Below are 11,383 nucleotides of genomic sequence, written 5' to 3'. Positions count from 1 at the left end.
CATTGGTACCGAACAAAAACAGTTCCCCAGCCACTATTTTCCTGAAAATAATAAGAGACATCCTTTGCCCATGGATGTATTATAAGAGCTGGATATGGCGCTGCTGCTCAGCCTGGCAGCCAATTAATCCCAGCCACTGTCAGTATTACAGCAAAGAAATCCCCCTGCAGCCCAAAAAGCATTTTCCCCACAAACCACAATTTTAGATGAGAAAACTGTAAAATTGTTGACTTGACACCTCCAACTGCAAACAAGATCAATTATGACTCTTTCTATGACTCTAATTTTTGATCCATGGCGTTTTTACATTTGTGAAAATTTTCCTTGAGTGAAAATAACTAGCGGTGCTTGAAAGGTTATCCCAGTAATTATCTGGGAAATATGTGTGAAAGATAACTGTACTGTTAGGGTTTGACCTTTCGAGGTGCTTTATAATGCTTGAAATCTTCCCAAAAGGGACACAAAAAAGAGAAAAATGTTTTATGTTAATGTCATCACTGCCATCTACTATATGTAATTTATTTCTATAAACAGTCCAAATCTCAATGACTGTTGGATTACAGAGTTTCTTCTCTTCACCTCAAGTGAATGCATTCAATCTCCTCTGTCATGGGCATACAGGAGGTTCTCATATCCATCTCATCCACAGTCTTACTGGGCTCATACATAGACCTGCAGCGCAGCAGTACAATCTTCTTCAGGTACTTAACTGTGTTGTTCTTGACACTAACAAAGCATAAGGTATTAATCATGCTATTGCTCATGGCAATGCATTCAATGATGTAGAAGGCCACCAATGAGTTCTTCTGGCGGGAGATGAGTGTTGGATGGAAGTCTCGCAGGATAGTAAAGCCATAATACGGTGCCCAGCACAAAATGTATGCCGTCAAGATCATGATCAGGACCATCACTGTTTTGCGTCGACAACGCAACCTCTTCCTTATCTGCTCTGTCTGGAAACCTGGGACATTCTTGAACCAGAGCTCACGGGAAATTTGGGCATAACACATTGCCATGACGATCACAGGTCCAACAAACTCCACAGCAAAAACAAACAAGAAGTAGGACCGGTAGTAGGCCTGTTGGTCCACAGGCCAGATCTGGGCACAGAAGACTTTGTGAGTGGTAGGGGTAGTGCCACCGTGAGGGTACATGGTCTCAGAGGCAAAGTAGGCAGAAGGGATTGAGATCAGAATGGGAACAATCCAGACTCCTGTTATCAGGCAGTAGGCAGTTTGATACTTCATACGAGGCCTCAGAGGATGAACTATGGCCATGTACCTGCAGAAACACAGACATTGTTGCATTGAGGAGGCAGGGAATACATTCCGAATAAAATACACTAAAGAAGTCTATTTAGGAGCCAAAGTTATGTGCATATTCAATAGATTTGGCAAATGGCTCTCGGTCACTTATGGAAAATTAAAGTTCATTACACAATAATAGCTGCCAGCTAAAGCGCTTTTCAGAAATTGTTGGAAATTATTGATAGGAAAATAGGGTACAGGTTGAAAAATACCAAAGTTTCCCTTTTAGCTAGCAATTACTAGATACACACATTATTACAAATCTTAAATTGATGAAACAAGAAATGATCTTCAGATGCGTCGGTTAAATTTAATTCTTAATTGAATTCATAAGAAACCAATTAAATTGGTTGGAAAATATTTTTTGAAAAGGTAATATTTATTTTCTAATGTCACAATTCTAATTCACAATTCATGTTTCTCACAGCACAATTCCTTTTTCTTGTTGACTTAACGTTTGAATTTGCAACCAGTGTGTCACACTCAAATACAGAGCACCACTCACAAAGAAGTAAGTGATCACCCATTACCTTGGCAGCATGCCTGTGGACTCTCCATAACAGGCTGCAGACTGCATGCTGTTGCTAGAAAGCTCACACAGTGTCAGGAGGATTATGGACTCAACATGAATGTACAATAATTAGTTTGTCACATTAAACACCCATTATTAGGCCTCCATATCATATTCTAGATCAAATAATACTGTGCACAAGGCATCTTATGCCTGAAACGTGGTTCTTTGTGAATCTGTGGGTGTTGAGTACACTTATGCCCTTATATAGGTGTCTCTCTGCATTAACAAGTGCACTTTGAGGCAGTGTCATCAAACCAGACTAGAGACAGCAAAAAAAGAAAAAAATCCACAAAGGGAAACCAGTTTTCAACTCCTGAAAATGAATCAAATATTTCTATTTACCTGGAAATTATAGTAATCATAAGGTGTATTTCCAATATAGGGTGTAAATTAATGCAGAAGCTATCCTAGCAGATCCTAGGCATCTAAAGCAGTAAAAATTAAGAAAACCAAATGACAAATGCATAACAAAAACCCTAAACCTGTCTGCTAATAATCATGTTTATATGCAGTTATTCAGCATATATTCAGGACTGGTGATATGGGAGATAGTGTGATTTTCATAACACAGTGTAAAGAAAGGGTAGTGGATGTGGTATCCTTCAGTCCTGTGTTGACATAAAATCAATTATATTTTGTTAATTTGGAAAATGTTACTGTTTGCTTACACACAAAAAAGTCTGAAAAGGACCCCAAACAGTTGTGTACCTTTACTGCATTATGCAGAACAACAGTGAAATAAAATAATAGCAACCATTTGAGTCCCTTATATTTGAGTCTTAGGATGCCTTGTTTTTTTTTTTGCCTTTAAATATTAAAAGGTACATGTGCAGGCAATGAGCCAATTAGTTCAATTAATTAAAAAGAGGGAGGAAATATGGCCTGTTCTATGAGTGACAAAAGCACTAATCTTCAAATATCCCAAAGCATTGCAACAGTGTTGCCGGCTTTAACACAATTAATCAAGCTTTATACTATATGTTAGTATAATGTGAATCTGTTTTCACAGCAGACATTTTGATTTCTCATAGTAGGAAAATCACAGGTATTACAAAAAAGGTTAATTATATTCAAGTGTACCAGTAAGCCATTACAGTGTGAAAGTAGGCCAGCATGCACACCATCATGACCTTTGAAGCAGTTAAATAAAAGCCTTCATTAATTTTATTATTTATTTATTATTATCTGCTTTTCCAAATATGACATGTCAAAATGTGAAAAAGGCTCACTGGGCATTGCGTGTATCTGTGCTGTTACTTCCACCCTTTAATTAACTGAACCTGCTCATTGATTCCACCTGTGCCCTGTGAGGTCCCTCATGACTCTGTAAGCATAAGTCTGGAGGACTGAAATGTTTTCTATCAGCCACTGATGATTATATGGTGGTTATATGGTATGGGGCGGGAGGCACCTTCTTTTCTTACCTGCACACCAAGCATTCTGTAAACCCAGTATCCCATCTGATTAAAGTATATTAAAGTCAAAGTTAATTAAAGCATATTATTAGTATGATAAAAATTTATTTTTTTCAGTAAATATTTCAAACACTTGCTGATTGTGTTTATTAAAGCATTTGATTTAAAGATTGGTGTAATCTTGGGATGTAATCTTAACCAATTTGTTTTTTTTACCTCAACTCAAAAAAATGGGTTTTTATCCTATTTCATCCTATTTCCACACAATTCTGTATTTGTGAGTATTTTGGCATACCTTTTCCATTCCTTTCCCCTTTGTCTCAATTTTCCCATCCCTCCCATCCAACCACCTTTTTTTAACCTTCACCATCCATGGTTTGAATACTGGACCCACTCGGGGCTCAATCTAATCTGACTGACTGTAGAGTGGCTCCCCCACTCAGAGTCTCAACTCCCCTCCTATCTTCCTGCCACTGACATCAGTTCATCGCCGTACATCGCTATTCATCCATCCTCAACCCTGTCATGACATGTTTTATCCCTTTATCCCTCAACCCTCAATCCTCCTTCCCTCAAACCTCATCCCTTCCTTCGTACCTTCAGTCCATCCCTCCTACACCATCCCAGCTCTCTATATTCCATATTATGCATTAAATAATTTCAAATCCACAATTTTCTTGGCCAGGTCTTTGTTAGTGAAATGGGTTGTTTTGGAGTCCAGTAATAGACAACATATTTTGTCAGTTATTCATGAGAATTTTAATGTTGAGTGTAAGACTAACACCAGTCTTATTTAATACTGGATGGTTATTTATGTAAACTATATGTTTGCCTTCCAAATCAGTGTTTGATGCATGTTTCAGCCCAAACCAGGGAACCAAGGAATAAACCGATAATGTAGCTGGCACAGATACAGGAGGATATACAGATAGATTCATGAGAGTAGGTCTACCTGTTGCATCCTTAACATAATAGCAAGGGAAACATTTTCTCTTGAGTGTTTCAGTCTAATTAAAAATAAAAATTATCAAAGCATGTTATTACATGGCATGTGAAGTTCTGGTGATAGTATGCACAAACACAAATATTTCATGCTGATAAGTTATCCATCAAGAAAGATCTGAGCTCCCATATTTTGATTGCAGTACAGTGCCAGCTTATGCCATGAAAAGGACTGCATCATTAATGAAAGTATCATCAGTAGCATCCACTTCAATGTGAATATATCAAGTAACCAGTAGGAAGTACAACCTTGTACAACTTATAGTTGGAGAAATTTTGCCGCAACTTGGTGGTAGTTCAGCTATAGTTAAATGTGGTAATGTTTATTTTGGTTTGAGTTAACCCATTAAATGGCATATTTAAAATAGATTTTATCACCTAAGTCATTTTCTATGAGAGAGTGGTTACTAATGGTAGTGGTAAAGAGTGCTGTACATTTGCTGCCTGTTTTTAATTAAAATAAACATTGCATCAGTGTCTCAATAATGGAGGAGAAACTTGGATTGGAGAAGAAAATTGGATTGGAAAAACACAAGTAATTTTAAAGCTGAAGCTACTAAATTTGACATAATCTTTGAGTACAAAACAATGACAGGTAAAAACATGGAGGATTAATTGATTCGGATTTAAACTCAAATATTTGTAGATAATGCTGGGATATTTTTTGCAAGAAGCAGTGCTTTACTGAATTTAACACCTCCATGCTCACAGGGAAACACTTACAGACAGAAATAGGAAAGAAATAACCGACCCACCTGTCAACTGCAATAGCAAGCAATGCATTTGTGGACACGTAAAGCGACACAGTCCGCAGATAGTTGACAGAGGCGCACAGCACCAATCCATAATTCCAGGATAGCTGTCGCACTACATAGTAGTCCACCAGGAAAGGGCAGCACACCACTGCTACAATAAAGTCTGAGATGGCCAGGTTTGCAATCAGCAAGTTGGTGAGATTGCGGAGCTTTTTGTAGCGTGTCAGGGTGGCAATGAATATAAAGTTCCCCAACCCACACACAAGCATGATACAGACAAGGACCATGCCGATAACAATGGTGGCCACAAAGAAGGCCTGGCCCTGTGTGGTGTCTGGGATCTCATCAGGGGGGATGCCATAGTCCATATCATAATTGTCCATATAATGATCCAACTTGCCTGCTGGGAGAATGTCCTGCCTCTCTGTGTAAGCCACTATCATTTGACTGATGTTGGAGTCCCCCATGTCTTAGTATACACTATTATTATGCTTTAGGGAGAAGATGAATACTTGACCAGGCTGTGTCTTCTTTGGAAGCAGCTCATCTTCACCTGAAACACAAAGTTCCTATCTCAGCATTACTCACGCCAGGTCAGGATTCATAGCAGCAAGATATGATCAAAACCAATTAGATGACCTCAGTGCTTCAAGCATAATCATGTTGGCATGTGTGACATTTCTATGATATTCTCTGATGAAAAATGTTTGTGGGTGAGGTCATTATATCTAACAAAGGCCTTTATGTAATTTATCAGGACCTTGTCACTTTACAGCAAGCCAACCTCACAGATTAGGCTCGGCATGATGACAAGGCATTTCATTTGCAGTAAAAGTAGTCACATAGATCCTATTTCATGTGTATGAGGTACAACAAAACTGCAATGAAAAAACAAATCACAAGAAAGAAGTTCACACATTTAACCAGATTTACAAGATGTGTAATGATACAGTAGCACAAGGCAAATAATTTGGCTGCTATCCAAACACAGTGCAAACACAACTACTGTAATGTAAGACATAGAAGGACAAAGATGATGATGACATTCCCAAAAATACAGATTGGACTCCTGATTTCAAATAACTTGGGTATAACTAAATAAAAGTATTACCTTAAGATATTAACAATACACTATTTCTAATGCAATGCAATGTAACGCAGTACAATGCAATAAAATAAAATAAATTAAACGAAACAAAATTAAATACATCTGCAGAAGTAGAGGTTGCTTGGCTCTATTGAGTTGCAGGGGGTCTCAATTGGAGTATAACTTCTTAATAGATCACCGCAGTCTGGAGGGGGATCAGTTTGTGAATTTAAATCAAGAGTAGAAAAAAATTAACTCTTAAAAAGGTAGACCTTTAGGTGTGAGAGAGTGAGATCATTGTATCTTTATTATATGAAATAATGCATCATTAATTTCCATTGACAGAACGAAGTAAATGAAAAAAAAATCTGTTACAGTTCAAGCACTTACCCGCAAACGTTGCAGAAGGTTCATGCAGCTAATGAATAACACAATTAAACAGCCATCAGTGTCAGGTATGTAATCGAGCTGAAGTCCCGTATTACTGGACAATCCTCACAGTGGAGACAAAAGGTCGCTTCATCAGCCGCCCTGCACATTGACTGTATCTGTTGCTCCGCTTTCCTCCGGAGCGCTTCTTTGAAAGGGGGAAAACTAAGTTGCGTCTGTTTCTCCTCTGCCTCAAGTGAATAACGTGATGATGCGCGTTGAAGAAGGCACCGCACGTCTCCCAGGAGGTGTGAGCGAGGATTGTGCGCGTGCGCGTGCGGAGGGCTGCAACTACAACAACTAGATTAGGATGAATACACAGTTATAAAACACAGCACTCCACAGCTACACAGTATTAAGCATGTCTATTCTTAATTCTTATTCTTGTTTACCAGCTTATACTTAATATCTCATGTGATGTATTCTTGCTTGAACATGATGGAAAGATCCTAAAAAGGTCGGATGGTCCTCTTTAACTATCAACAGGGAGTAGTTGTTGGCTGTGCCCCATCTTCAAACGGAGCTTTGGATAAATTGTTTAACACGGTGTCTTGTAAGCAGGGCCGGCCCTAGGATTTTGGTGGCCCTAAACAAGATTTTATATTTGGCCCCAAAACACTTCCAGCACAAGCACCAAATCACACACTGCTCGTAACTGGATGAAGATGAACACATACACACAAACTAGAGAGGCAATCTCTTACTTTATTTTAAAACATCTATTAACAATATATTAAAATATGAGCAGTTAAGAAAAAAAATGAGAAGTATGGTAAAAATATTAAAATTTGACTAAGAAAGAAAGCAACTTGTACAAAACAAGGTCTATAAGTAAAGACAATGACAAATGAACATGAACACCAACTGAGGTAGATGTGCCTGGTGCAGTGGAAGAAACTCCAAAATACTTCAGTAATGCTCCTGAAAATATTACACATTAGATTATTATTTTTAAATATGTATCAGGTCTATACATTAAACATACAACAAATGACAACAATTTTCAGAACATACAATTTATCCAATAATCTTAATATTTCCAAATATGATCTAAAAAGATGCAATTTAACATAGCTAGAAAGTTAATAGTTAACCTTGAAGAATTTGGGGCAATTTAGACATTTGATAAATGATATAAATATATATTTACAAATGATGTTGCAATTCTACTTAAGTTAGCGAGAAAATAGCAAGAAAAGCTTTTTCTATTGAAAAACATATCAGATAAAATGAATAATACATAATTACTTTCTAGACACTGCTTGCCAGGTTAAAATGATTGTGGCTATGTTCACTTTAATTTGTTCAAAATTAAAAGACAACTCTAAAGTTGCCAAAAAAACAACAACACAAAAACATTGTTAAGTAGCTAACAATCAAAGCTAGCCATACAATCAAGGAGGTTATTTGGTTATCAGTTATTTTTACAACTCCACTTGGGTTAGCTAGCAAGCTAACACAAAACAAGCGTGTTCTAATCAAAAACGCTTCAGACTCATCATCTAAGTATTATAATGTATGTATTATGTCTAACCAGCATATCAAGTTAAAATTAACTGTGGCTATTTGTTTCAAAAATACAACTTTGATGTTGCAAGAAACACAAAATTCATTATGATAGATTTAATAAATAACAATAATAGAAGACCTAAGAGTAGAGAGTTACAGTAGTCCAGACGGGATGTGATCAGGGTGTTTACCAGGATAGCGGTGCAGGTTGGTGAAAGTGAGGGACGGAGACGATTGATGTTACATAGATGGAAGTATGCAGATGTAGGAACAGTGGAATTGTCGATGGACATGGAGAAAGTGTTGAGTGTTGCTAAGGTTGATCTGGTACCAATGAGGAGGACCTAATTTCCAGTAAGCAGTCCGATAGGGCAATAGGTGGCAGAGTGGAAGAAGGCTTAGTGGAAAGATAGATTTGGGTATCATCAGCGTAACAGAGGTCAAATTTCCCGAGAATGTAACCAAGAGGCAGAAGATAAATAATGAACAGGAGGGGGCCAAGGACAGAGCCCTGGGGAGCACCACTAGAGACTGGAGAGGAGCCGGATCACAGGTTCTTGAATTGAACAAACTGTGTGGGCCAGAAAGATGGCTACACCTAGACCTCTGATTGTAACTGTTGTGGCTAAAAAAACTGTGGATACATTGATTTGAGCATCATGTTATCCCGCGAAACAACTCGTTTCACTGCCAGGGCTTCATTCATCTGTCATATCATGATATTTGGACAGTCTAGAAGAGCCACACAATTACATTACTTTATCCCAGTTTAAGTTAGCAGGCGGCTAACCGGAAGTTAGTTTCCCAACCCGCAGACATACTGGACAGTCGGCAGATTCTCAAGATTTAAAATCTCCTTATGTTAACTACACAGAGATTTATCTGCTGGTGATAGGCTTAATCAACGTTGTGTGAACTCATTTGACAATGGCTTAAATGTAACAGATGTTCATTTATATGTAAAAGTCCAACACTGCAGTTTGTGGAGCAGGCAACACAGAAAGTTATGTGGCCCCCCCTAACGGTTGTGGCCCTAAACAACCGCATAGACCGTTTATGCCACGCGCCGGCCCTGCTTGTAAGACTAGCCTATACAATAACTTTGACATTAAACTTGCAATAATTGATCTTTTGGCCAACTTAGGGGCAAGCTGTTAACTCAACACTGTCATATCAAATTTGATAGCAAATTTGTTAGCAAACAGGCTGGAGTCATAAGTCCAATGTTCACTTTACTTTTTTATTTTGCACAAAATATGTTCACCAGTTAGCTACTGATCCATATAGCAAAAAAAAGTGCATGAGGGACACGGTTAAACGTAGGCTATATTAGAATGTGGAGACAGTGTTAAAGGGAGGAAATGGTTATTTTATTTTTTGTGGACAGAACCGGAAAGAAGTTAATGAACACTGAGGGAGAATAAAATTTGAAGGTGATAGTAATGCAACATCAGGGATACCAACTGCCATAAACCAAAGAGTATGTAAGTTCTTTGACACTAATGAGCAAATTCAGAGGTCCACACAATGCAGATGTGTCTCAGCTCGAGAAAAGTTTTACAAAACCTCTATGGATCAGAAATTCATAATAGAAATTTCAGTCAAAAGGCGATGGTACGGTGCACCAAATCATGGGTGTTTATTCACCAAAACCAAAATAACAAACACATACAGAGGTACAGGCATGGCAGTATTACCTGATGAGAGACCTGACCAGCAACAAGGACGGATGGAAACTGGCGCCTTTTATACCCCATCACTGGTCTACTTAATTGGATGCTTCCACTCACAGGTTTTTTTTTAACAAAATATATTATCTCACGGCTAATCACCACAGACAATATCACCAGCCTACCCTTACATAATATTTATCCCTACTGCTATACTGCTATTTACCCCTCCCCAGAATAAACACAAACCCACTACAATAAATATACATATATACACACCAACTACCAAACCCCCCTCTTCCTATCCTATCACTTGGTCTCTCCCAGAACCTTTAAATTGGTGTTCGTACCCCCGGGGAGTTTTTTGGCTGAATACTCGGAAGGAGACACCAAAAGGAAAGGTAAGAATCTACACAAACAACTCAAACACAGGCCGCAACTTTAACACACTAATAAACACTTTCACGTTGCAATATTAAAGAACATTTATGTTGTGTCTGATGAAACAAAGCTCAACATTTTCACTGTTTATCAATTATAAACACTGGAGGTGCACACACAGTATTGTATAATCTAAGGCTATGTTTACACGGAAACGATCTGAACAGAAAACACAAAAGTGGTGTTGCGTTCTCACTTTTTATTCCACGTTTAGACAAGCGTTTTTTTGGGGAAATCTGCGTGCATACGGTGACGCAAAAGTTTGTGGAATTCAATGTTGTATGCACACAACACCACAAAGTCTGCGCCTGTGTAGAACCTTCCCTCTACTTCTCTCCCTAGTAGCACGAAATGTAAAACCAAAACATGACTAAGAAGCGAACAAAAACTGACCATTTTGTCTCGGACTCCACTTCTCTCCCCCCTCCTCTGTCATTGTCGGCCCCGCTGCAGCAGACAGGTATCAGCAGAAGGAAGAGCGTCTGTTACCTAGGTTACAGCTTCAGACCGCAGCAGAAACTCAGATGCATTTAAGGCAGACTTTTGCGTTTTTACCCTTTAGACGGGAACGCGACGGTGGAGCGTTTTTAAGATTTCCATTCTGGAGGGTGGTTTCACTTTTTTGCGTTTTTAAGCCTCAAAAACGCTGTCACCGTCTAAACGAAAGGCACATCCGATAAAATATTTTGTTGTTTTCAAACGAGGCCTAACTCCCTCTCTCCCCCAGGTGAAGCCGATCATCCACAACCGCACCTGGCAGAAGACAACATACATTAATCACAACTCATCATTTAATGGTTTAAACTGTTCACCCACATGCTTCACACATTCAATAAAAATCAATGTGCAAATATACAAAGGGCAAACTGCTAATAAAGTGCAACTATCACAATGAAAGTGCCATGTGCCATTATTAAAGTGCCTAATTAAGTTGTTTGTTTAAAAGTGACATTAATACACAGACCCAGTTGTGCCATATTTACAAGGCCACAGCCATCAGTCACTAGTAACGAAGAGCTCTTCGTTACAGGGCTGCATAGGGATTTTTCACTGCAATACTGCGAGTGACCACTGGGGAAAATTGGCTGAGTGGCAGCACCTTATCCAGCTCTTGTAATATATCACGCAGATGACTTGTGTTCTTTGACCAGTTTAATTTCCTTTTCATTTCACAAAATTAAACGTCACTAACAC

General features: G+C 38.5%; 1 protein-coding gene across 1 annotated transcript; it reads right to left on the bottom strand.

The window, feature by feature from the left end:
• Positions 1-575: 575 nt before the first annotated feature.
• Positions 576-5,520, bottom strand: prokr1b (prokineticin receptor 1b). The gene is made up of 2 exons (XM_062431032.1): positions 5,054-5,520; positions 576-1,281 (listed from the first exon to the last, which is right to left on the bottom strand). Exons 1-2 carry the CDS (start codon positions 5,518-5,520, stop codon positions 576-578), a joined length of 1,173 nt encoding a protein of 390 aa, XP_062287016.1.
• Between the last annotated feature and the right edge of the window lie 5,863 nt (positions 5,521-11,383).

This window comes from Scomber scombrus, chromosome 12 (assembly GCF_963691925.1).
Source record: "Scomber scombrus chromosome 12, fScoSco1.1, whole genome shotgun sequence".
Classification (NCBI taxonomy): Eukaryota; Metazoa; Chordata; class Actinopteri; order Scombriformes; family Scombridae; genus Scomber; species Scomber scombrus.
The sequence above is the reverse complement of the archived record's forward strand: the minus strand, read 5'-3'. Positions and strand labels throughout refer to the sequence as shown.

Bases quoted from the DNA above. Each gene is read 5' to 3' on its own strand.
- prokr1b (XM_062431032.1), bottom strand. From the start codon at position 5,520: ATGGGGGACTCCAACATCAGTCAAATGATAGTGGCTTACACAGAGAGG. The intron at 1,282-5,053 runs GTGGGTCGGTTA...GTGTTTCTGCAG, and splicing joins CTTGCTATTGCAGTTGACAG to GTACATGGCCATAGTTCATC.